The sequence below is a fragment of the Hypanus sabinus genome, chromosome 22 (assembly GCF_030144855.1).
Source record: "Hypanus sabinus isolate sHypSab1 chromosome 22, sHypSab1.hap1, whole genome shotgun sequence".
NCBI classification, from domain to species: Eukaryota; Metazoa; Chordata; class Chondrichthyes; order Myliobatiformes; family Dasyatidae; genus Hypanus; species Hypanus sabinus.
The window spans coordinates 15,254,832-15,282,255 of record NC_082727.1 but is presented as its reverse complement, the minus strand read 5'-3'; the positions used below and the strand labels follow the sequence as shown (position 1 = coordinate 15,282,255).

The following is a 27,424-nucleotide window of genomic DNA, read 5'->3' as shown; positions in this document are numbered from 1 at the left end:
AACAACGAAGGTCACTGTTTGTTTCGATGTTGTGTTGTAAACATTGCAAAGCTGATTTGAATCCCAGTCAGGTCAGTTGATTTACTGATTTCCACTCACGTTGGTTTTGAGTGTGATTAGATCAAAGGCATTCCCTGTTGAAACTTTGCTCTGATTTTCTGACCAAACTTCTGTGTTTTTTTTTAAACAGACCCGAATCCTCGTCACACATAATGTCACTTTCCTGCCCCAAGTGGACAATATTGTTGTGCTGGTGGATGGTTCAGTGTCTGAAGTAGGATCGTACAAGGCATTAAAGGCAAACAGGGGTGCGTTTGCGGACTTCCTGAACACATACGGGGAACAGAATCACAGAGAAGGAGAGCCAACAGGTCAGTGTTGTATGCCTAAAGAAAGGGAAGGGTACGCTGTTTGGAACCCACCTGCCTATATACTGGGGGGAATCACAAAACAGGTAATTAACCAACCTGTACGTCTTTGGGAAGTGGGAGGAAATCAGATAATCTGGGAAAAGCCCTGGGAAATCCATGCAGTCACAGGGAGAACATGCAAACTCCACACGGACGGTGTCTAAAATCGAGATTGAACCCGGCTCTCTGCCGTCAAGAGGCAGTGATTCAACCAAATGTGCCACTTTACTTTAAATTCTATTTATTTAGAGATTCAACACAGAGCACACCCTCCTGGCCCTTCAAGCTGAGCTGCCCCAGCCAGCCCTGACCACCCTGATTTAACCCCAACCCAATAATGGGGCAATTTACAATGACGAATTAACCTGCTCAGTATGTCTTGGGACTGTGGGAGGAAATCAGAGCAGCCGGGGAAAACCCTGGGAATTCCACGAGGAGGATGGACAGGGACACCTTGCAGAGGTCGTAGAACTGAACTCTGAACACTGACACTCCGAGCTGTAACAGCATCGCGGTAACCTCTACGCTACCGTGGCACCCTTCTACTCTGAGTGCACACTAGGATACACCTGGAAATGATATTAGGTCATAAGACATAGGACCAGAATTAGACCATTCAGCCCATCGAGTCTGCTCTGCCATCCTGTCATGGCTAATCCCAGATCCCACTTAACCACATACACCTGCCTTCTTGCCATATCCTTTGATGCCCTGACCGATCAATTTCCAACTTAAATATACCCACAGACTTTGCCTCTTCCGCAGTCCTGTGGCAGAGCATTCCATAGATTTACTACTCTCTGGCTAAAAAACTTCCTCCTGACTTCTGTTCTAAAGGGTCGCTTCTCAAATGTGAGGCTGTACCCTCTAGTTCTGGATACACCCACTGTAGGATGCATCCTCTCCATGTCCACCCTATCTAGGCCTTTCAAAATTCGGTAGGTTTCAATGAGACCCCCCCCCCCACCATATTCTTCTAAATTCCAGTGAGTACAGGTCCAAAGCTGCCAAATGTTCCTCGTATGTTAACCCCTTCATTCCTGGAATCATCTTTGTGAGCCTCCTCTGGACTCTCTCCAATTACAACACATCATGGGGTCCAAGACTTTTGACAATACTCTAAGTGTGACCTGACTAGTGTCTTATAAAGGCTCAGCATTATCTCCTTGCTTTTATATTCCATTCCCCTTGAAATAAATGCCAACATTGTATTTGCCTTCTCTACCACAGACTCAACCTGTGAATTAAACTTCTGGGAGTCTTGCACGAGAAGTCCTAAGTCCCTCTGCACCTCTGATGTTTGAATTTTCTTCCCATTTAGATAATAGTCTGCACTATTGTTCCTTTTACCAACATGCATTATCATACATTTCCCAATACATTTTCCATCTGCCACTTTTTGCCCATTCTTCCAATTTGTCTAAATCCTGCTGCAATTGCATTGCTTCCTCAGTGCTACCTAGCCCTCACCTATCTTCGTATCATCTGCAAACTTCGGCACAAAGCATCAATTCTGTTATCTAAATAACTGACAAGCAATGTGAAAAGTAGTGGTCCCAATACTGACCCCTGAGGAACACCACTAGTCACTGGCATCCAGCCAATCACTCGCTGCCTCCTGCCTGTCAGCCATTCCTCTATCCATGCCGGTAGCTTGCCTGTAATGCCACGGGATTTTATCTTATTAAGCAGCCTCATGGGTGCCAGCTTATCAAATGCCTTCTGAAAATCCAAGTAAATGACAACCACTGCCTCTCCTTTGCCCACCCTGCTTGTTCCTTCCTCAGCGAACTCTTAACAGAATTGTCAGGCAAGGTTTCCCTTTACATAAACCTTACTCACTTGGGCTTATTTTATCATCAGTCTCCAAGTACCTCGGAACCTCATCCTTAATAATGGACTCCAACATTTTCCCAGCCGCTGAGGTTAGGTTAACTGGCCTATAATTTTCTTTCTTTTGCCTTCCTCCCTTCTTAAAGAGTGGAATGACATTTGCAGTCTTCCTGTCCTCTGGGACCATGCCAGTATCAAATGATTCTTGAAAGATAGATCATGACCAATGCATCCGTTAACTCTTCAGCAACCTCTTTCAGGATTCTGGGATGTAATCCATTTGATTCAGGTGACTTATCCACCTTAAGGCATTTCAGTTTGCCTAGCACTGTAATAGCAATGACACTCCTGCTTCCTGACAGTCACGGACACTGCTAGTGTCTTCCACAGTGAAGACAGATGCAAAGTACCCATTAAATTTATCTGCCATTTCTTCATCCCCCATTACTACCTCACCAGCATAATTTTCCAGTGGTCCAATATCAACTCTCCCATCCCTTTTACTCTTTATATAACTGAAAATCTTTTAGTATCCTGCTTTATATTATTGGATTATTTGCCCACATCTTTCATCTTTTCCCTTCTTATAGCTTTTCTAATTACCTGCTGTTAGATTTTTAAAAGCTTCCCAATCATCCGACTTCCCACTCACTTTTGCTACCTTACATGCCCTTCCCTTGGCTTTTGTGCAGTCCTTAACTTCCTTTGTCAGCCACAGCTGCCCACCCCTGCCATTTGAGAACTACTTCCTCTGTGGGACATATCTATCCTGCACCGTGTGAACTATTCCCAGAAACTTCAGCCATCTCTGCTCTGCCGTCATCCCTGCCAGTATCCTTCTCGAGTCTTCCTGGGCAAGCTCCTCTCTCATGCCCCTGTAATTCCCTTTATTCCATTGCAATACTGATACGTGTGATGTGTGCTCCTCCCTTTCAAGCTGCAGTATGAATTCAATCATATTTTGATCACTGTCTCGTAAAGGTTCCCATATGTTTAGCTCCCTAATAAGATCTGGGTTATTACACAATGTTCAATCTAAGATAGCTTTTCCCTGAGTAGGTTCAAGCAAAAACAGCTCTAAAAGCCGTCTCATAGGCATTCAACAAATTCCCTCCCTTGTGATCCAACACCAATCTGATTTTCCCAATCCCCTTGCATATTGAAGTTCCCTATTACAATTGAGTCATTACCCTTATTACAGGCCTTTTCTAGCTCCCTTTGCAATCTCAACCCCTCAACTAGTCTACTATTTGGAGGTCCATATATGATTCCCATAATGATTTTTTTTACCCTTGCAATTTTTTAACTCCATCCACAAAGATTCAACATTCTCTGACCCTATGTCACCTCTTTCTAAAGATGTAATTCCATCCACACCACCACCTATGCCTTCCTACCTGTCCTTTCGATACAAAGTATATCCTTCAATGTTAAGCTCCCAACCTTGACCTTCTTTCAGCCACGACTCAGTGATGTCCACAACGTCATACCGACCGATCTCTAATTGTGACATGAGTTTGCCAACTTATTCCGAATGCTACACATATTTAAATACAGCACCTTCAGTCCTGCATTCTTTCCCTTTTGAATTTTGCCTCTGTGGTACAATTTAACTCTTTGCTCTGTCTGCATTTGTACCCAATCATTGCCTTGTCCTCCCTTACATTCATGTTACACCCATCATCTACTTGTAAACCTGCCGGCTCATCCTCAGCTCTATCATACTGGTTCCCATCCCCTGCCATATTAGTTTAAACCACTCTCAACAGCTCTAGTAAATCTTCCCACAAGAATATTGGTGCCCCTCAGATTCAAGCACAACCCGTCCGTTTTGTACAGGTCCGACCTGCCCCAGAAGAGGTCCCAATTATCCAGAAAGCTGAATCCCTGCCCCTGCTCCAATTCTTCAGTCGGGCATTTATCTGCCAGCTCATTCTATTCCTAGCCTCACTGTTGCGTGACACAGGCAGCAATCCCAAGATGACTACACTTGAGGTCCTGCTTCTCAACTTCCTTTCTAACTCCCTGTATTCTGTTTTCAGGACCTCCTCCCTTTTTCTCCCTGTGTCATTGGTACCAATACGTACCATGTCTTCCGGCTGCTCACCCTCCCTTTTCGGGATATTGTGGACACTGACACCTGGGAGGCAAGCTACCATCCCTGTTTCCTTTCTGTGTCCTCAGAATCGCCTATCTGTCCCCCTGACTATAGAGTCCCCTATCACTGCTGCCAACCTCTTCAGTTCCCTACCCTTCTGAGCCACAGAGGCAGACTCAATGCCAGAGGCTGCTGCTTCCCCCAGGTAAGTACCCCCCCCCCGCAACAGTACTCAAAATGGAGTACTTATAGTTGAGGGGTTGGCCACAGGGGTGCCCTCCACTACCTCCACCTCTTCCCTCTCCTAACAGTCTCCTGCAGCCTTGAATATTCATTCAAGGGGCATGGGTTTGCAGCCTGAGCCAGCATCTATTTGCCTCTCTCTAGTTGCCCTTGGGAACGCCGTGGTGAGCTGCCTTCTCAAACCGCTGCAGTCCTTCAGATGTAGGGATAACCGCAACGCTGTCAGGGAGGAGGCTCACACATTCACATTTTCTACAAGGTGTAGGTTTACTGTATACTGTACACCGAGCAACTGTGATTGGGAATTAGTTCATTATTGTCACATTCACAAACAGTGAAGGGTTTTTGTTTGCATGTTATCCAAACAGATCGATCTGTATACTAAGTCCATTGACGTGGTACAGAATGGGGAAAAGAATCAAATCAGAAGTTAGTGTTACAGAGAGAGTGCAGTGCAGGTGGACAGCTATAGAATAATTGCCTTCCTGAGGCAGAAGGAGTTCATTTTTATCATATAAGAATTCTTATAACTCTACTGGGTGTTTTTTATAGACCACCCAATAGTAACAAGGACATTGAGGAGCAGACAGGGAGACAGATTCTGGAAAGGTGTAATAATAACAGAGTTGTCGTGATGGGAGATTTTAATTTCCCCAATATTGATTGGCATCTCCCTAGAGCAAGGGGTTTAGATGGGGTGGAGTTTGTTAGGTGTGTTCAAGAAGGTTTCTTGACACAGTAAGTCGATAAGCCTACAAGAGGAGAGCCTGTACTTGATCTGGTATTGGGAAATGAACCTGGTCAGGTGTCAGGTCTCTCAGTGGGAGAGCATTTTGGAGATGGTGATCACAGTGCTATCTTCTTTACCATTGCACTGGAGAGGGATAGGAATAGACAAGTTAGGAAAGCATTTAATTAGAGTAAGGGGAAATATGAAGCTATCAGGCAGGAACTTGGAAGCATAAATTGGGAACAGATGTTCTCAGGGAAATGTACGGCAGCAATGTGGCAAAAGTTCAGGGGATATTTGATTGGTCTGCATAGGTACGATCCAATGAGACAGGAGATGGTGGGGTACAGGAACTGTGGTGTACAAAGGCTATTGAAAATCTAGTCAAGACGAAAAGATTGCAAAAAAGTTAAAAAAAAAACTAGTTAATGATAGATCTAGAAGATTATAAGAATAAAATTAGGAGAGCCCGAAGAGGCCATGAGAAGGCCTTGGCAAGCAGGATTAAGGAAAACCCCAAGGCATTCTACAAGTATGTGAAGAGCAAGAGGATAAGACATGAGAGAATAGGACCAATCAGGTGTGACAATGGAAAAGTGTGTATGGAACCGGAGGAGATAGCAGAGGTACTTAATGAATACTTGCTTCAGTATTTACTATGGAAAAGGATCTTGGCGATTGTAGGAATTGAAAGGCTTGAGCATGTAGATATTAAGAAAGAGGATGTGCTGGAGCTTTTGGAAAGCACCAAGTTGGACAAGATGTACTCCAGGCTACTGTGGGAGGCAAGGAAGGAGATTGCTGAGCCTCTGGCAATGATCTTTGCATCATAAATGGGGACAGGAGAGGTTCTGGAGGATTGGAGGGTTGCAGATGTTGTTCCCTTATTCAAGAAAGGGAGTAGGGATAGCCCAGGAAATTATACACCAGTGAGTCTTACTTCAGTGTTTGGTAAGTTGATGGAGAAGATCCTGAGAGGCAGGATTTATGAACATTTGAAGAAGCATAATATGATTAGGAATAGTCAGCATGGCTTTGTCAAAGGCAGGTCGTGCCTTATGAGCTTGATTGAATTCTTTGAGGATGTTACTAACCACGTTGATGAATATAGAGCAGTACATGTAGTGTATATGGATTTCAGCAAACCATTTGATAAGGTATTCCATGCAAGACTTATTGAGAAAGTAAGGAGGCATGGGGTCCATGGGGACCTTGCTTTATGGATCTGGATTTGGCTTGCCCATAGAAGGGAAAGAGTGGCTGTAGACGGGTCATATTCTGCATGGAAGTCGGTCACCAGTGGTGTGCCTCTGGATCTGTTCTGGGACCCCTTTCTTTTCGTGATTTTTAGAAATGACCTGGATGAGGAAGTGGAGAGATGGGTTAGTAAGTTTTCTGATGACACAAAGGTTAGGGGTGTTGCGGATAGTGTGGAGGGCTGTCAGAGGTTACTGTTGGACATGGATAGGATGCAAAACTGGGCTGTGAAGTGGCAGACGGGGTTCAACTCAGATAAATGTGAGGTGGTTCACTTTGGTAGGTCAAATATGATGGCAGAATATAGTATTAATGGTAAAACTCTTGGCAGTGTGGAGGATCAGAAGGATCTTGGGGTCCAAGTCCATAGCACACTCAAAGCTGCTTTGAGTGACCCTGTGGTTAAGGAGGCATACGATGCATTGGCCTTCATCAACCATGGAATTGAGTGTAAGAGCCGAGAGGTAATGTTACAGCTATATTGGACCCTGGTCAGACACCACTGCACCTCACTACAGGAAGGATGTGGGAACCATAGAAGTAGGGCAGAGGAAATTTACAAGGATGTTGCCTGGATTGGGAAGCATGCCTTATGAGAAAAGGTTGAGTGAACTCGGCCTTTTTTCCTTGGAGTGTTGGAGGATGAGGGGTGACCTGAGAGAGGCATTGATCGTGTGGATAGTCAGAGGCTTTTTCCCAGGGCTGAAATGGCTAACATGAGAGGAACAGTTTTAAGGTGATTGGAAGTAGGTACAGAGGAGATGTCAAGGCTAAAGTTTTTTTTTTACACAGAGAGTGGTGAGTATGTGTAATGGGCTGCCAGCGACAGTGGTGGAGGCTGATAGATAGGTACATGGAGTTTAGAAAAATAGAGGGCTTGGGGTAACCCTAGGTAATTTCTAAAGTAAGTACAAGTTCGGCACAGCATTGTGGGCCGAAGGGCCTGTATTGTGCTGTAGCTTTTCTATGTTCTACGAATCTTAAAACTGTCATCGGGCTTTATGGTAGAGTCTGTGTTCTTAAACTTTTCTATCTTGCGCCTGAGGAAAATGGGGAAAAAAAGAGAGAGCGGCCAGGATGGGAGGGGCCTTCGATTAGGCTGGCTGCTTCCCAGAGTGCAGACAGAGTTTGCAGACGGGAGTCTGGTTTCTGTGATGCACTGAGCTGTCTCTACAACCCTCTGTCGTTTCTGGTGGTCTTGGGTGGAGCCGTTGCTGGATGGGATGTCCTCTATTGTGCATCTGTAAAAACGAGTGAGGAACAAAGGGACCACGTCAAATTTCTTTAGCCACCTGTGGAAGTAGAGGAGTTGGCGGACTTGCTTTCTGGTTGAACCCTGGAATGTGAAACTCTCAACCATCTTCACCTCAGCACAATTGACCCCTATGGGGGTGTGTGCTCTTTCCCGCTTCCTGACCAGCTTGCCAATGTTCGGAGAACGATTACTGTCCTGACACTATGCCGCTTGGTCCTCTCTATCTCCTTCCTGTAGTTCATCTCATTGTCGTTTGTGATCTGACCCAGAACTGTGGCATTGTCTGCAAACTTGTAGATCGAGCTCTAGCAGAATCTGACCGCGCCGTCGTGAGTATGTAGGGAAGAAAGTTAAGGGGCTGAGGACACAGATGTGTAGAGTGCCCTCACTGATAATTGTGATGGATGTGGTGCTGCCTAAGTTTACTCATTGTGGTCCAACTTGTCATCTTTCGGGATTCTGCTTAGACAATGGATAGAGTTGTTCCGACTCTTTGGATTCGGTGCCGTGGGACTGAATGAAAAGAGTTTGGTTTTCATCTAATTCAAATAAATAGGTAGGAAACTGGTTGTTGGGAGGAGGTGTTTTCTGGTCCAAAACGATTCTGTACAGGGTGTGAAAGATAACTGAAAGATTCAATGTTTTTTAAATTTTTTTCCCTGTTGAGTTTGATGTTCTTGGTTTGGGTCCATTAACGTCAAGGCTGAGGGCTAGTGAGGCTAAGGATACTGGGTATATTTAAGGCAGAGATTGTTGTTTACTCAGGGCACCAGGCGTTACGGAGGTTGGAGGTTGGGGCTGAGGGAGAAATGGATCAGCCATGATGAAATGGCAGAGCAGACAGGATGGGCCGAATGGCCTAAATCTGCTCCTGTATCTTATGGTCTGAAACGTTTTAGCTTTTTCATCTCGCCACTGTGCATTGAAGGATTACAGGCTGTCAGGGATATCATTTCACGAATGAGAGCCCACAGCATGCCAGGAATTTCGATGAAGGTGCTCCCTGGATCACAGAGCTGGCTGAGACAGACTTTGTGCCCAGACTCCTGTGGCATTCTACTGCCACAGTGAGGCCACTCTCTCCTTGACGGAGCAACGCCTCATATTCTGTTTGGGAAGCCTCCAAACTAACGGTCTGCATACCAGTTTATCGAACTTCTGGTAATTCCTCCCCCTCCCTCCCCCTTCTCTCTTTCTCAATTCCCCATTCCAATTCCCCTCTTACCTACTCATTCCTCCTCATCGCCCATCAGCCCATCACATCCCTATGATGCCCCTCCTCTTCCCATTCTCCTATGGTCCACTGTCCCCTCCTATCAGATAATTCTTCTTCAGCCCTTTCCACCTATCACCTCCTGGCTCCTTACTTCATCTGCCACCTCCCACCTGCCCACCTTCCCCCTCAACTGGTTTACCTATCACCTACCAGTTTGTAACCCTTCCCCTCTCCCCACCTTGTTCTGGCTTCTTCTCCCTTCCTTTCCAGTCCTGATGAAGGGTATTGGCCCAAAATGACACGATCTATTCCCTTCTAGAGATTGGCCTAACCTTCTGAGCTGCTCTGGTGTTTTGTATCTCTCTAAATCTTCCCTTATAGAGTAAACTTGCCATTATAGGAATCTGTTGGGTGAATATGTCTACTTCACCTTCCTCTCCTATCAGATTCCACCGTCTGCAGGTCTTTGTCACCTCCACCTATCCCCTCCCAGCCTCTGTTGTTACTCCCACTCTCCCCTCCTCCATCGGCCCGTCACCACTCCTCACCTGGAGTAGATCCACCCATTGCCTTCCAGTCAATGTTACTTCCCACTCCCCCCTCCTCCATCTGCCCATCACCTCCCTGCTCCCGCTCTGCCTCTTCTCCTCACTTCCTCATGCTGGCTATCTCCCCTCTTGACTCAGAACATCAACTGTCCATTTCCCTCCGCCCATGCTGCCTGTCTGTCAGAGTTTCTCCAGCAATGGTTTGTATCAAAACCATTGATACAGATTGGTCACATAGTGGCTGCCTATACTGTCCTTGTCCTGGGAATCTTAACTTGACAGGGAGCCATGATGCATCCCGATAGGATGTTTTCTATGGTTCATCTGTAAAAAATTGATGAGGATGAAAGGGGACGTGCATTAGGGTTAGGATTAGCTTCCTGATGAAGTAACTGGTGCACTGGCCTTGTTTCCAGTCTTACAGGCTGGAAGCAGATTGAGTAGAACTAAGAGGCACAAGAGATTCTGCACATGCCATAAATCCAGTCCTTGTAGACATCTGACCTCCAGCTTCCAGGGAACATAAGAGCAGAGAGGCTGAGGGCATTGCTCCTCCAGTTATCCAAGGGATTTCCTGTCTTTCATCATTCCCATGGCCCCTTGTGCTTTCAGTTACCATGGTGACAGAGGAGGATCTCGCAATGGGTGAAGATCACGGACCGAAGGCAGATGAACACCCCGGCGACACAGTGACTCTGGAGCTGAAACGGGAGCTCAGTGATCGAGCCAGGCGCAGGACATGGAGGTGAGATCCTGGAGCGAGGTCTGTGGTTATCCCTTCACAAAGGCGACTGCGGGATTCACTTTTAGCTCTCAATCCTTCCAATCCGTGAAGCTATCCGTGTGTCCACACACAAAGGCAGAGACCCTTTTTATGCCTCTTCCATTGGCTTTTATTTATTTCAACTCAAGGAAATTTTCACAACCACAAAGAATTTCATTCCACAAAGTTGGTGTTCCGTCCTGGTCAGAAAACCAAATAATTCACCGCTAGGGATGAGAAAACACCTGACCAAGAATACGTAGCAACCTGTTTTTTGGAACTGTTAAAAGTCTGTTCAAAACCTCCCTGAAAGGAGGACCAACCAATTTCCTTCATGCTTCCCATGTGAAGAATACAAATAGTCCCAGACTCCATGGTGGCCAGGCTGGTCTCTAACATAAGCCTCCAATGTACCGTTGCCCTTCATTTCACAAAACAATTCATTCAGTATCCAAGTACCTTGCCCGAGGAGACATCTTCAAATGCCAGAAGAAATTTTAGGGGAGATATCAGGCATAAGTTTTTTTTTACACAGAGGGTTGTGGGATTTGTACTGGGTCCAATATTTTTTGTCATATACATTAATGATCTGGATGATGGGGTGGTAAATTGGGTTCGTAAGTGTGCAGATGATACAAAGGTAGGTGGCGATGTGGATAATGAAGTAGGTTTTCAAAGTTTGCAGAGAGATTTAGACCAGTTAGATGAGTGGGCGGACTGATGGCAGATGGAGTTTAATGATGATAAGTGTGAGGTGCTACATTTTGGTAGGAATAATCCAAATAGGACATACATGGTAAATAGTAGGGTATTGAAGAATGCAGTAGAACAGAGTGATCTAGAAATAATGGTGCATAGTTCCCCGAAGGTGGAATCTCGTGTGGATAGGGTGGTGAAGAAAGCTTTTGGTATGTTGGCTTTGAATATAGGAGTTGGGATGTAATGTTAAAATTGTACAAGGCATTGGTAAGGCCAAATTTGGAGTATTGTGTACAGTTCTGGTCACCGAATTATAGGAAAGATGTCAACAAAATAGAGAGACTACGGAGAAGATTTACTAGAATGTTACCTGGGTTTCAGCACCTAAGTTACAGAGAAAGGTTGAACAAGTTAGGTCTTTATTCTTTGGAGTGTAGAAGGTTGAGGGAGGACTTGAAAAAGGTACTTAAAATTATGAGGAGGATAGATAGAGTTGATGTGGATAAACTTTTTCCATTGAGAGTAGGGGAGATTCAAACAAGAGGACATGAGTTGAGACTTAGGGGGCAAAAGTTTAAGTGTAACATGAGGGGGAATTTCTTTACTCAGAGAGCAGTAGCTGTGTGGAATGAGCTTCCAGTAGAAGTGGTAGAGGCAGGTTCGATATTGTCATTTCAAAAAAAATTGGATAGGTATATGGACTGAAAAGGAATGGAGGGATATGGGCTGAGTGCTGGTCAGTGGGATTAGGTGAGAGTAAGCACTTGGCATGGACTAGAAGGGCCGAGATGGCCTGTTTCCGTGCTGTTATGGTTATATGGTTATATATGGTCATATGGGTGCCTAGAATGACATGCCAGGGATGGTGGTGGAAGCTAAAACTTTGGGGGTATTTAAGAGCCTCTTGGACAGGCACATGGATGAAAGAAAAATAGAGGGTTACGGGGTAGTGTGGGTTTAGTGCTTTTTTGTAAGGAATATATGGGTCGGCACAACATCGAGGGCTGAAGGGCATGTACTGTGTTGTAGTGTTCTAGTGTCAAATGTCAGAGACACTGATCAGGACAATTACCCCGTAGGTCTACATAACCTTTGTAGGGCAGCACAGTGGTGTAGTGGTTAGCACAACGCTTTACAGTACAGGTGGTCGGGGTTCAATTCCTGCTGCTGCCTGTAAGGAGTTTGTACGTTCTCCCCATGACTGTGTGGATTTCCTCCCACAATACAAAGGTGTACTGATTGGTAGGTTAAATGGTTATTTAGGCTAGGGTTAAATCAAGGTTGCTGAATGGTGTGGCTCGAAGGGAGGGAGAGGGGTGTTCCTTGCTGTATCTCAGTAATTTTTAAAAAATGTACGTGTTGATTTATTAGTATCGCATTTACCAAGGTGGAGTGAAAAGCTTTTGTTTTGAAAGCCATCCATACAAATCGTCTCCTCAGGGCACTGCACTGCAGCAGAACAAGGGAAAACAATAACAGAATGCAGAATAAAGTGGTACAGCCACAGGGAAGCTGCAGTGCAGGCAGACAACAAGGTTCAAGGTCTAAGCGAGGTAGATTGTGAGGTCAGGAGTCCATTGCATTGCACTAGGGACTGTTCAAAATGCAGTGGTGGGATCAGCTGCTCTCACCTCCACCGCACACTCCACATTCCCAACCACTGCAGGAGTCTCTCTTCTCACCTTTTTCCAGTCACAATCACCTTTTGGTCTCGGGTCATTGAAGCTCACAAACACACGCACACACAAAGTTCCTTGCTCTCTCTGTTGGTTGTCTCTCTCTATCTTTCTCTCTCCGTGCCTCTGCGATTGTCTGTCTCCATGCCTCTTACGCATGTTTTGAATACACTATCCCATTCATGCACAAACTCCCACTTGAATAATTTTGGAATTTTGAACGGAAGTGATCTGCACGCTGTATTTGGTGTCCTTTCCTCAACAGAAACAGCGTGAGAGTGTCACTGAAGAGGTCCACAAGAAACAAGAACCTGGCGCCAAAGAAAATGGGGCAGGTGGAGGTGGTGAAGGGTCAAAGGTTGATAGAGGATGAGACCATGGAAACGGGAAAGGTAATGTTTTTTTTCTGTCCATGGGAGGGCTTGGGATGGCTCCTGAGACGTTGGCTATCAAATGTTATGGTTGGCATGAACTGGTCCTGATCTCAGTGATGAGGACAGAGAGTCACTCCACACGGAAACAGGCCCTGAGGCCCTGCTTATCCATGGCAACCTAGATGCCACCTGGCCTGTACCTAGAACACAGAGTACAGAAATCTACAGCACGTTACAGGCCCTTAGAAACTGCCTAGAATTTCCCTACCGCATAGCCCTCTGTTTTTCTGTGTATCTGTCTGAGGATCTTTTAAAAGACCGGATTGCATCCTCTTCTACCACCGTCGCTGCCAGTGCCTTCTGCTTAAAAGACTCCAGCCACAGTTCGAACTTCCCTCGAGCCCATTACCAACTAACAGGCTATCTCAGAACTACTTGCAGTCTCTCCAGAGAAGCATTTGTCTGCACAAAGCACTCCTCACCAATGTACCTCTCCCTTGGTCGGGGTTCCATGAGGGCCTACCCTTGCACTCTGCTCCGCACCTCCTTCATCCAGCACTTGCCAAAAAGACCCAAAACCAACCCACTGGCTGTTGGAAATCTGATGCTGCCAACCTCCCTGGAATGTTCCGCGGCATCCCACTGGACAGAACGTTATCAGGACAAGCCCGACTGGATGACATGACATTCATAAGGTGATCAAACTGCTTCTTCTCTTAGCAGAAAAATACTGGGCTGTGAAGCTTAATTAACAGCACACACTGCATTTTACAGAAAGGCAGCAGAAAATAAAATACCTAACAACATAACAGTACGGATACACTAAAACGTTTTGACCAGAGGATTACACTCTGTTAGATAGTTAGGTTGGAATGGACGATTTGGGCTGAAGGGTTTTTACTGTGTTGTACAACTACATCTGTGCCATTGCCTTCTTTCACTGGCATTTCTCTCCTTTCCTCTGGCTGATTTTAACCGAAAGACCATAAGACATAGGAGCAGCCATCTGGTCCCCTCCGCCATTGCATCATGGCTGATCCAGGATCCCATGCAACCCCACACACCTGCTCTTCGCTATATCCTCTCAACAATCAGGAAACTATTAACTTCTGCCATAAATATACCTTAAATACTACCGTCTGGCTAAAAACATTCCTCCTTAACTCTGTTCTAAAGGGTCGCCCCTCAATTTTGAGGCTGTGCCCTCTAGTTTTGTATACCCCCACCATAGGAATGATCCTCTCCATATCAACCCCAACTAATCCTTTCAACATTCGGAAGGTTTCGATGATATCCCCAGGCATTCTTCTAAATTCCGGTGATTGCAGGCCCAGCTGCCAAAGCACCTTCATTCCTAGAATCATCCTCATGAATGTCCTCTGGACTCTCTCCAATGACAACACATCCTTTCTGAGATATGGGGCTCAAACCTGTTGACAATACTCCATGAGGACTGACAAGTGTCTTATAAAGGCTCAGCATTATCTCCTTGCTTTTATATTCGATTCCACTTGAAATAAATGTCAACATTGCATTTGCCTTCTTTACCACGCACAATCTCAACTTGTGAATTAACCCTCTGGGAGTTTTCCACGAGGACTGTCAAGTCCCTTTGCACCTCAGATAGAAACATGGAAACATAGAAAATCTACAGCGCAATACATGCCCTTCGACCCAGAATGCTGTGCTGAGCATGTACTTACTTAAGAAATTACCTAGGATTATCCACAGCCCCCTATTTTTCTAAGCTCCATGTACCTATCCAGGAGTCTCTTAAAAGACACTATTGTATCTGCCTCCACCACTGTCACCAGCAGCCCATTCCACACTCTCACTACTCTCTGCATTTTAAAAAAAAAACTTAGCCCTGACATCTCCTCTGTACCTACGTCCAGGCAGCTTAAAACTGTTCCCTCTCATGTTAGCCATTTCAGCCCTGGGAAAAAGCCTTTGACTATCCACATGATCAATGCCTCTCTCAGGTCACCCCTCATCCTCCAACACTCCAAGGAAAAAAGGCCGAGTTCACTCAACCTTTTCTCATAAGGCATGCTTCCCAATCCAAGCAACATCCTTGTAAATTTCCTCTGCACCACTTCTATGCCCCCTCGTGTTAGCCATTTCAGCCCTGGGAAAAAGCCTCTGACTATCCACACGATCAATGCCTCTCATCATCTTGTACACCTCTATCAGGTCACTTCTCTTCTTCCGTTGCTCCAAGGAGACAAGGCCAAATTCACTCAACCTATTCTCATAAGGCATGCTCCCCAATCCAGCCAACATCCTTGTAAATCTCCTCTGCACCCTTTCTATAGTTTCCACATCCTTCCTGTACCAGAACTGTGACCAGAACAGAGCACGGTACTCCAAGTGGGGTCTGACCAGGGTCCTATACAGCTGTAGCATTACCCCTCGGCTTTTAAACTCAATCCCATGGTTGATGAAGGCCAATGCACTGTATGCCTTCTTAAACACAGGGTCAACCTGCGCAGCAGCTTTGAGTGTCCTATGGACTCGGACCCCAAGATCCCTCTGGTCCTCCACACTGCCAAGAGTTTTACCATTGATACTATATTCTGTCATCAAATATGACCTACCAAAATGAACCACCTCACACTTATCTGATTTGAACCCCATCTGCCACTTAGACCAGTTTTGCATCCTATCAATGTCCTGTTTTAACCTCTGACAGCTCTCCACACTATCCACAATACCCTCAACCTTTTTACTAACCCATCCCTCCACTTCCTCATCCAGGTCATTTATAAAAATCACTAAGAGAAGGGATCCCAGAACAGATCCCTGAGGGAGGCCACTGGTCATCAATCTCCATGCAGAATATGACCTGTCTACAACCATTCTTTGCCTTCCGTGGACAAGCCAGTTCTGGATCCACAAAGCAATGCTCCCTTGGATCCCATGCCTCCTTACTTTCTCAATAAGCCTTGCATGGGATACCTTATCAAATGCCTTGCTGAAATCCATATACACTACATGTACTGCTCTACCTTCATCAATGTGTTCATCATGTGCTCTACCTTCATCAATCAAACATCCTCAAGAAATTCAGTCTGGTTCATAAGGCACATCCTGCCTTTGACAAAGCCATGCTAACTATTCCTAATCATATTATGCCTCTCCAAATGTTCATAAATCCTGCCTCTCAGGATCTACTCCATCAACTTACCAAACACTGAAGTAAGACTCACTGGTCTATAATTTCCTGGGCTATGTCTACTCCTTTTCTTGAATTAGGGAACAACATCTGCAACCCTCCAATCCTCCAGAACCTCTCCCGTCCCCATTAATGATTCACAGATCATTGCCAGGGGTTCAGCAATCTCCTCCCTTGCCTCCCACATTAGCCTGGAGTATACCTCGTCCGGTCTTGGTGACTTATCCAACTTGATGCTTTCCAAAAGCTCCAGCACATCCTCTTTCTTAATGTCTATATGCTCAAGCTTTGCGATCCACTGTAAGTCATCCCTACTCTTGCCAAGGTCTTTTTCCTTAGCGAATACTGAATCAAAGTATGTATTAAGTACCTCTCCAAACATATCAAAGTGTCGTTTAATTGCAGTTATTGTACCTTCTTCAACCACTTCCTCTGGCAGCTTGCTCCTTTCACCTACCACCCTCTGCATAAAGAGGGTCCCCTGAAAATCTTTCCCCTCTCATCAGGGAATGCTACATTCCACTGGCACCATTCTGGGATTCTGTTGGGACTTGGTCACTTCTACGGCCAATTCTTGGTCTGGTCTCAGCAGATAATGAACTGAACGTAAGGAGACTGGAGATCCTTCTCCCAAGTAGTCCAAGGTTTAGTGTTAGTTGCTCTCCTTCCAGTTCACTAACAGTCCCGCTTGGAAACCATGATGATCGCTGGCCACAGTCCTTAAGAGAAAGGCATTGGAAGATAGAGAAGCCACTGGATATGACTACACAGACTGTGCTTTCAGAGAACCGACTGGATCAGTATCAACACAGTTTTCATCCAGCCTGTTTTTACCAGAAGAGTCACTGCCTTGCAGTTCCAGTGATCTGTGTTCATTCCTGATCTCTGGTCGTCTCTGTGAGGAGTTTACGTGTTCTACATTTGGTGGTCCAGTTTCCTCATATATCCAAAAGACGTGAGAGTTGGTGGGTTAATTGGTGGGCTGCTTTAATTTGTCTGGTAAAACATAGAACAGTACAGAAACAGGCCATTCAGCCCACAACCTTGTGCAGAACCAGCTAAAAAGACACCTAAACGCTAATCCCTCCTACCTACACAATGTCCATATCCCTCCATCTTCCTCACATCCATGTGCCTATCCAAACGTCTCTTAAAAGCCTCTAATGTATTTGCATCTACCACCATACCAGGCAACGAATTCCAGACATCCATCACTCTCTGAGTAAAAAACTTACCCCTCACATCCCCTTTGAACCTACCTTCTCTCACCTTCAATGCATGCCCTCTAATATTAGACATTTCAACTCTGGAAAACAGATATTCTCTGTCCACTCTATCTACTCGCCTCATAATCTTGTAAACCTCTATCAGATCTCCCCTCAGCCTCTGACGCTCCAGAGAAAACAACCCAAGTTTGTCCAGCCTCTCGTGATAGCGAATGCCCTCTAAACCAGGCAGCATCCCGGTAAACCTCTTCTGCACCCTCTCCAAAGCCTCAACATCCTTCCTGTAGTGGGTTGACCCGAACTGTATGCAATATTCCAGATGTAGCCTAACCAGAGTTTTATAAAGTTGCAACACAATTTCCTGACTTTTGAACTCAACACCTTGACTAATAAGAGTAAGCATTCCGTAAGCCTTCTTAACAAACATAAGATCCTGTGTAGCTCCTTTCAAGGAGCTATAAACTTAGATCCCAAGATCTCTCTGCTCAACAATACTGTTCAGAATCTTGTACTTAACGGTGTACTGTCCACTTGCATTTGCCCCACCAAGGTGCAACACTTGACATTTATCTGGGCTAAACTCCATCTGCCATTTCTCTGCCCATATCTGCAACTGATCTATATTGCACTTTATTCTTTGCCAGTCTTCTACACAATCCACGACTCCACCAATCTTTGTATCATCTGTAAACCTAGTAACCCACCCATCTACATTTTCATCCAGGTCATTTATATACATCACAAAACAGCACAGGTCCCAGCACAGATCCCTGTGGAACTCCACTAATTACAGACCTCCAGCTCAAATAAGTCCTTTCAACCCACTACCCTCTATCTTCTATGCACAAGCCAGTTCTGAATCCAAACAGCCAATATGCCATGGCCCCATGTATCTTCTGGATTAGCCTCACGTGAGCATTTTTGTTAAACGCCTTACTAAAATCCATGAGGACAACATCCACTACCCTACCCTCATCAATCTCTCTGGTCACCTTGTCAAAAAACTCAATCAAGTTGGTAAGGCGCGACCTGCCACGCACAAAGCCAAGCCGACTTTCCCTAATCAAACCAAGGGTTTCCAAATGCCCAGATATCATATCCCTAAGAATTTTCTCCAGCAACTTTCCTACAACTGACGTGAGACTCACCAGTCTATAGTTCCCAGGATTTTCCCTTGTTCCCTTCTTAAATAGAGGTACAACATTAGCCACTGGCCAGACCTTTGGGACCTCACATGAATATACTGGTCAAAGCCCCAGCAATCTCATTTCTTGTCTCCTTCAATAACCTGGAGTAAATCCCATTAGGCCATAGGGACTTATCCACCTTAATACTCATTAGGAGGCCCAACACCTCCTCCCACTTGACCTCTAAACACGCTATCATACATATACACTCAGCACTGATCTCCTGGTCCTCCATATCCTTTTCCTTGGTAAAGACTGAAGCAAAGTACTCATTAAGTATCTCACTTACATTCTCCACACCCATTTATCCTTGAGTGGTCCTACCCTCTCCCTAGTTATTCTCTTGCTCTTGACGTATGTGTAGAATGCCTTGGGATTCACCCCGAATCCTACTTGCCAACGACTTTCCATGGCCCCTCCTGTCTTTCTTAATTCCACTCCTTAGTTATTTCCTGGCTTCTATATACTCCTCATGTGCTTCGTTTGATCCTAACTTCTGAAGCTTTACATACTTTTTTTTCATGGCTAAATTCTGCATTTCCCCGGACACCCAGGTCCTCTTATCTTGCCAAGCCCACTCTTTCTCTCATCAGGAACATACCTTTCCTATGCTCTGTGCAATTGATCTTTAAACACTCTCCACATGTCTGAAGTGGACTTGCCAGAGAAAAGGTGTTCCCAGTTTGCTGCTCTTAGTTCCTGCCTAATGCCCTTGTAATTTGCCCTACTCCAATTTAAAACTCTCCCACAAGGACCAATCCAATCCTTATCTATAGCTGTCCTGAAAGCAAAGGAGTTGTGGCCACTCTTCCCTGACTGTTCACCCGCTGAGAGGTCAGTCACCTGGCCAGGCCCATTACCCAACACTAGGTCCACCTGTTGGACTGTCCACATATTGACTTAAGGAACCCTCCTGAAAACACAACAAATTCCGCCCGATCTACGCCCCTTCCACTAAGAAGGTCCCAGTTTATATAAGGGAATTTGAAATCCCCCATGACAACAACCCTTTTATTTTTACACATTTAATTAATCTGATTACATATCTGTTCCTCAATGTCCCAGTGTCTACTGGGGGATTTGTAGTTCAATCCCATCAGTGTGATTGTACCCTTCCTGTTCCTGATTTCCACCCAAATGGACTCGGTGTCTGACCCCTCCATTATGTCTCCTCTGAGTGCAGCAGTGATATTGCTCCTGATTAGTAGTGCAACTCCTACCCCCCCCCCACCCCCCACGCTTTACCACCTCCTCTATCTTTTTTAGAATTTTAAAAACCTGGTACATTAATCATCCACCCCTGCCCCTCTCTCAACCAAGTTTCAGTGATGGCTACAACATCGTAGTTCCACCTACTGATCTGTGTTCATCATCCTTACCCATAATGCTCCTCGCAATATACACACTTCAGACTGTCATCGTACCTGTCATTAAAACTTTGCCTCTCAATACTTTCCCTGATGTCTACCTTCTGTCCACCTCTTCCCTTACTCACCTGTTGCTCAGTTCCCAGCCCCCTGCAAAACTAGTTTAAACCCTCCCGAGTGGCATTGGGAAACCTCCCGGCCAGGATGTTGGTTCCCCTCCAGTTCAGTGTAACCTGTCCCTCTTGTACAGGTCACCCTTACCCCAGAAAAGCTCCCAATGATCCAAGAACTTGAAACCCTGCCCCCTGCACCATCTCCTCAGCGACTCATTCATTTGTGCTATCACCCCACTCCTACCTGCACGAGCCTGAGGCACTGAGAGTAATCCAGAGATTACTACCTTGGAGATCCTTTTGCTAACTCTATACGCTCACTGCGAAGGACCCCTTCCCCATTTCTGCCTATGTCATTGGTGCCAATATGCACCACGACCTCTGGCTGTTGCCCTCCCCTTTGAGAATACCCAGCAGCCTCTCTGATACATCATGGTCCTGGCACCCAGGAGGCAACACACCATCCTGGAGTCTCTTTTGCGGCCACAGAATCACCTGTCTGTCCCTCTAACTATCGAGTCCCCTATAACTACCACACTGTCTGACTTTACCCTTCCCTGTCGAGCCTCAGACTGGCAACCGTGCCACCAGCCTGGCCGCTGCTGTCTGATCTGATGGGTCATCTCCCGCAGCAGAATCCAAAGTGGTGCTGAGGGGAATGGCCACAGGGGAACCCTACAACGACTTCTTAATCCCCTTACCTGTGTGTGTGATAGAATCTAGAGGGTTGTGTGATCGCATGGAGAATGAAATGGGATTAGTGTAAGGGGCTGGTGGGTCTGCATGGTCTCAGAAGCCCGTTTATTGTCACTGACAAACATAAAATATACTTTAAAATGCAATACAGAATACAGAATCAGGTTTAATATCATTGGCATTTATCACCAAATCTGTTGTTTTGCAGCAGTACATTGCCATGCGTAATACACAAGGGTGACACGGTAGCAAAGCGGTTAGCACAGCTTTATAGAGCCAGCGACCCAGGTTCAATTCCCGCCACTGCCTGTAAGGAGTTTGTATGTTCTCCTCGTGGGTTTCCTCCGGGTGCTCCAGTTTCTTCCCACAGTCCAAAGACATACCCGTTGGTAGGTGAATGGGTCATTATAAATTGTCCCATGATTAGGCTGGGATTAAATCGGGGGGGGGGGGGGGAGGTTGGTTGCTGGGCAGCATAGCTCGAAGGGTCACAAAGGCCTTTTTCACATTGTATCTCAATAAATAAATAATACAATAACTATACATTACAATAAGAAATATATATAAATAAGTAAATAGTGCAAAAAGAGAGAGCAATAAAATATTTCATGGGTTCATTGTTCAGGTGGCAGAGGGGAAGAAGCTGTTCCTGAATTGTTGATTGTGGGTCTTCAGGCTCCTCTACCCCTGACCTGATGGCTGTATCTAAAAGAGGGCATGACCTTGGCGTCTGGGGTCTGCTGCCTTTCTGAGGCTCTGCCATTTGAAGATGCCCTCAGTGGTGGGAGGCTTGAGTGCATGGTGGAGTAACTCGGCCTACAGTGGAGCCTCTGTACCAGATGGTGGTGTAACCAGTCAGAATGTGTCCAGAGTACGTTTGTAGAGAGTTGCTGGGGACTTGGGTGACAAGCGTTGTGTTGATGGGCCTGTTTCCATGCTACATTTCTCTATGATTCCGATGGTCAAGGTACCAATTATCATCCTAGAGGACAAGAGCTGGTGCCAATGGTCCCGTGACCAATGCCAGAGATTCCCAGCACAGTAACACCTATAAAATGCTGGAGGAAGTCAGCAGGTCAGGCAGCATCAATGCAGAGGTAGAAACAGTTGATGTTTCAGACCAAGACCCTTCATTAGGACTGGAATGGCTGAGAAGGCAGCCACACTTCCACCACTGTCCTCCTCTTTCCACCCCATAATGATCCATCTTCCTGTTTCCTCCATTGCTTCTTTCTTTCTGAGCTCAACCTTTCCCATTCCTGTGCCAAGTCCTCAATCTGAAGCATTAATGGCCTCTATCCCCACAGATGCTGCCTGCCCTGTTGGGAAAATATCCACCCCCTCCCACCTTATCCACTAGTTCTCGGTTCTTATTAAGGGTTGTGGTTATTTTTGCTTTGATTGACAGGTGAAGTTCAAAGTCTACTGGAAGTACTTGCGTGCCATTGGTTGGTCGTACTCCATGCTGATAGTACTGATGTACCTCACTCAGTACGTGGCTGCCATTGGACAGAATTTATGGCTTAGCGACTGGACCAATGACGCCAACCGTTACATCAACGCCACCGACGAGGTCGCTGCAAGGGACTGGCGGATTGGCATCTTTGGAGTGCTGGGACTCGCCCAAGGTTGGTGGGTTTTGCTTCAGTGCTCGGGGACAGGGCGAATTGGGGTACCTTCTCAGATCTGCGATGTTAGCTTGGCTCTAAGGTTTGTTGAGTATTGGCAGCTTTTAATTCAGAAAATTCTGGAAACGGGTAGCATCTGTGGAGAGATTGAAACACGAGAATTCTGTTAGCTGAGTGTTTCCAAAATTTCCTGTTCTTATTTCGGATTTCAAACACCTTTAGTTATTTGATCATCATTGTGGGGATTTGTTGAGTGAAGCTGCCAAGGACTATGGAAACATTCTGGGTGGATGGAATTCAGAACAGATCAAGTTATGCGGTAGAATTGAAAGGACAAATGGCTTCTGACTTGTGGTGAACTACATATACCTGTCTGGACACGCCCCTCTGCTGACTGCTCCTGTGGCTCCTCCCACAGACCCCTGTATAAAGGCGATTGGAGGCACTGCTCCTCCCTCCGTCTCCAGGATGTTGTGTGATGGTCTCTTGCTGCTGATAGTGCTCTCTCTTCCAGCTAATAAAAGCCTATCTCTCACCTCACGTCTCCGAGAGTTATTGATGGTGCATCATGACTATTCCCTGGTAAGCTGGAGATAGCTATGAACAAGCAAACTCTTCATTCTTCTGTGTGTCCCTCAGGTATCTTTGTGCTCCTTGGAGCGTTCCTGATTGCGGGAAGGACGATCGCTGCCTCCCGGGACCTGCACTCCCGCCTGCTCCACAACATCCTGCATCTTCCCATGTCCTTCTTCGACACCACACCGACAGGCAGGATTGTCAACAGGTTCGCCAAGGTGCGGTATTCCTATTACAGCCGCTGGGTGGGTTCAGGGCTGCCTACTGTGTCAGATCAGAGCCAAGAGAGCATAATGCATAGGGGCAGAATTAGGCCATTTGTACCCTTCCATCCACTCCGCCATTCAGTCATGGCTGGCTTATATTCTCTCTCAACACCAACCTCCTTCACCATCTGAATAATCAAGAAATTATCAAGCTCTGCTTTAGATATACCGATGACTTGTCCTCCACAGATTCACTACCCTCCTGATCTCTGTTCTGAAAAGACTTTCTATTCTGAAGCTGTGCCCTCTCAGTCCTAGACTCACCCTCTGCAGGAAACATTCTCTCCACATCCACTCTATCTAGACCCTTCAATATTCTATAGGTGTCAATGAGATTCCCCCTTATTCTTCTGAACTCCAGAGAGCACAGGCCTAGAGCCATCCTAATATGTTAAGCCTTTCTTTCCTAGGATTATTCTTGTAAACTTTCTCTGGCTCCTCTCCGATGCCAGCACAATCTTGTTTAGGTACGGGGCCCAAACTGCTCACAATACTCTGTGTGGTCTGACTAATGCCTCACAAAGCCTCAGCATCACATCCTCCTTTCTGTGCTGGTCCTCTGGAAGTCAACGCTAGCATTGCATTTGCCTTCTTTACCAATGCCTCAACTTGTCCGCTAACCTTTAAGTAATCCTGCACAAGAGCCCCCAAGTCCCTTTGCACCTTCGATTTCTGAAATCACTCCCATTTAGAAAATAATCTGCGTCTTCATTCCTTTTACTAAACTGCACGACCTATACCCTTTCCCACTCTATATTCTATCTGCCACTTCTTTGCCTATTCTAATCTGTCCGAGACCTTCGAAAGATTCCCTGCTTCCTCGGCACTTGGCCACAAAGTCTTCGATTCTGACTCCCACACTTCACACACTGGCCTCGCACTCCTACCTATGTCCTCCTCCGCATCCTGAACTGCCAGTGTCACTTTGCATTGAAAAGAATCCGAACCTTGTCTAATGCCTTCCTTTATGTATTCCCACTCGAGGTGTGTCTATCCCTGGTGGACCAGACACCTAAAACCCCCTTTCTCCCACACCGCCTCCCTCCCAGGTTAAGCAGCATTTTTGGACCTGTGCAGTCTTGGTAACTCAGTAAACTGATTTTTTTTTAAATTGTCACATGCAATGGAAAACATATTTTGTACACTATCCATACAGATAATTTTATTACAACGATGCACTGAGGTAGGACAGGGGCAAAATGGTACTATAGCAGTTAGCGTAACACCTTGCAACATTAATAATCAGGATTCAATGAAGCTGTCTGTAAGGGGTTTGTAGATTCTCCCCATGACTGTGTGGGTCCCCTCTGAGTGCTCCAGCTTCCAAAAGATGTATGGGTTATGATTAGTAAGTTAGCGATACTGGTGGTCTGCCCCCTGCACAATACACGACTGCATTGGCCAGCGATGCACGTGCCTCATTTTATTGTATACTTCTGTGTTTCTATGTCCATGTGACAAGTAAGGTTAATCTTTAATCTCCAAATCGGAAGGAGCAGTTTGACTTGGCTGTCGTCGCTGAGAAAGTGAAGAGAGGAGAGAGCTGAAAAACCCTTCGGTTGGGTCACGCTGCGTTCTTAGGAAGGCAGTGAAAGCTTTAACAGTGAGCTTGGTCTCCTTCCCTCTGCAGGACATTTACACCATCGATGAGGCAATCCCAATGTCGTTTCGGAGCTGGCTGTCCTGCTTCTTCGGCGTGCTCAGTACGCTCCTGGCCATCTGCCTGGCCACACCTTACTTCACTGTTGTGATCGTGCCTCTTGCCATTCTCTACTACTTCGTACAGGTTGGTGCGGCAGGAACCTCCCTGTGCCTGTTGCATTGCGAAATGCCAGGCAAAGGATCAGGCCCATCCGGAAGGGGTGGGTGTGCAGGCCGGTATTTCCAGCAGGGATATGATTGAGGGAGGAGGTTTCCACTTGTGGCTGAGAGCTGAGTTGTTGACCAGCAATATAGACCAGTCATGAGTAAATCCAAGTGGGAATTTCAAAGTCAAATTTGATTCTATTGTCTAATTCACAAATACATCTATGTACAGAGCCATAGAGTCATTGAGAAGTACAGCACAGAAGCAGGCCCTGTGGCCCATCTAATCCATGCCAAACCATTTAAGCTGACTCCTCCCATTGACCTGGACCGAGACTTCAGCCCTAAATACCTCTACCATCCATGTACCTATCCAAATGTCGGGTAAATGTTGAATTCGAGCTTGCATGCACCACTTGTGCTGGCAGCTCGTTCCACATTCTCATGATCCTCTGAGTGAAGTAGTTTCCCCTCAGGTTCCCCTTAAACTTTTCACCTTTCACCCCTAACCAGTTTAAATAGTTGTAGTCTAATTCAACCTCCTCAGGAGCAAAGAAAAGCTTACTTAGATTATCACAGGCACATAGCATCAGATAAACATTACTGACTAGAAAAATATAAGCTAAACTTAAGTTATATGGAATTTTACAAGAAAGAACTATCCTGTTCTTAGGAATAGGAAAGTTCTATCCTGGGAGGGTGTGATGGATGGCGTAAAGGGAGGGTGCGATGGATGGCGTAAAGGGAGGGTGCGATGGATGGTGTAAAGGGAGGGAGCGATGGATGGTGTAGAGGGAGGGAGCGATGGGTGGTGTAGAGGGAGGGTGCAATGGGATGGCGTAAAGGGAGGGAGCGATGGATGGCGTAAAGGGAGGGTGCGATGGATGGCGTAAAGGGAGGGTGCGATGGATGGTGTAGAGGGAGGGTGCGTTGGGATGGTGTAAAGGGAGGGAGCGATGGATGGTGTAGAGGGAGGGTGCGATGGATGGCATAGAGGGAGGGAGCGATGGGTGGTGTAGAGGGAGGGTGCAATGGGATGGCGTAAAGGGAGGGAGCGATGGATGGTGTAGAGGGAGGGTGCAATGGGATGGCGTAAAGGGAGGGAGCAATGGATGGTGTAGAGGGAGGGAGCGATGGATGGTGTAGAGGGAGGGAGCGATGGATGGTGTAGAGGGAGGGTGCGATGGATGGTGTAGAGGGAGGGTGCGATGGATGGTGTAGAGGGAGGGTGCGTTGGGACGGCGTAGAGGGAGGGTGCGATGGGACGTCGTAGAGGGAGAGTGCGATGGATGGTGTAAATAAAGGTTGTTAAATGTATCCAACATTCCTTTATTTCTGTTGCTGACTGTAAGACTAAGACTGCTTAGGAATGTTTGTGTAAATTCAGCCATCATCCTGTTGCATCTTGGAGACTTTATGGGTCCTTGACACCATGTTCAGCCATGGGTGAAGACAGGAGAATGCGGCTGAGAGGGAAAATAAATCAGCTATGATTGTATAGTTGAGCAGATGATGGGCTGAATGGCCTAATTTGTTGTCGTCTCTCGTCACTGATCAGCAAAATGCTTCTCATTTCAGAGGTTTTACGTCGTCACGTCCAGACAACTCCGCCGTTTGGACTCTGTCACGCGGTCGCCCATTTACTCCCACTTTGGGGAGACAGTAACCGGTCTGGCCCTGATCCGCGCCTATGGACACCAGACACGCTTCCTGGCCCACAACGAGAAGATCATGGATAACAACCAGAAGTGTATCTTTCCCTGGATTATCTCGAACAGGTATGGATGCTTCCCCTAAGAGCTCTGAGTGGAATCAAGCAGCTTGGCTACAGTCCCTTGATGTTATGTTACCACATGAATTATACAGTGGAGTTCTGCATGGCCACTGGGAAACTTGGTTCCATTAATTCCATAAATCTGGAATGTAGTAATTCAGCAGAGGTGACCCTGCGATCCCTGGCGGACAGGCTGCAACATTACCTCACAGCTCTTGAACCCAATTTCCCATAAGGGGAGGAGATTTACAATCTTGGCCCTTTATGATTCTTGACCTATTTTTTTTAGGCATCCGTTAGTCTCGTGAGACCATGGATTTGCGCCTTGGAAGGTTTCCAGGACGCAGGCCTGGGCAGGGTTGTATGGGACGGCAGTAAAGCCTTCCCCTCTCCACGCCACTGATGTTGCCCAAGGGAAGGGCACTAGGCCCCAAGCAGCTTGGCACCGGTGTCGTCACAGAGCAATGTGTGGTTAAGTGCCTTGCTCAAGGACACAAGATGCTGCCTC

The 27,424-nt window shown here is 46.2% G+C and overlaps 1 protein-coding gene across 1 annotated transcript in view; it reads left to right on the top strand.

Annotated features, from left to right (window-relative positions):
• The window catches only part of abcc2 (ATP-binding cassette, sub-family C (CFTR/MRP), member 2), a 123,037-nt gene that overhangs the window by 69,991 nt on the left and 25,622 nt on the right, over nt 1-27,424 (top strand). Inside the window, exons 19-25 of the mRNA XM_059947123.1 lie at nt 191-371; nt 10,203-10,335; nt 12,994-13,120; nt 22,275-22,494; nt 23,134-23,288; nt 24,967-25,122; nt 26,721-26,920. Coding sequence (XP_059803106.1) covers nt 191-371; nt 10,203-10,335; nt 12,994-13,120; nt 22,275-22,494; nt 23,134-23,288; nt 24,967-25,122; nt 26,721-26,920 — 1,172 coding nt within the window. The remainder of the gene's footprint in view (nt 1-190; nt 372-10,202; nt 10,336-12,993; nt 13,121-22,274; nt 22,495-23,133; nt 23,289-24,966; nt 25,123-26,720; nt 26,921-27,424) is intronic.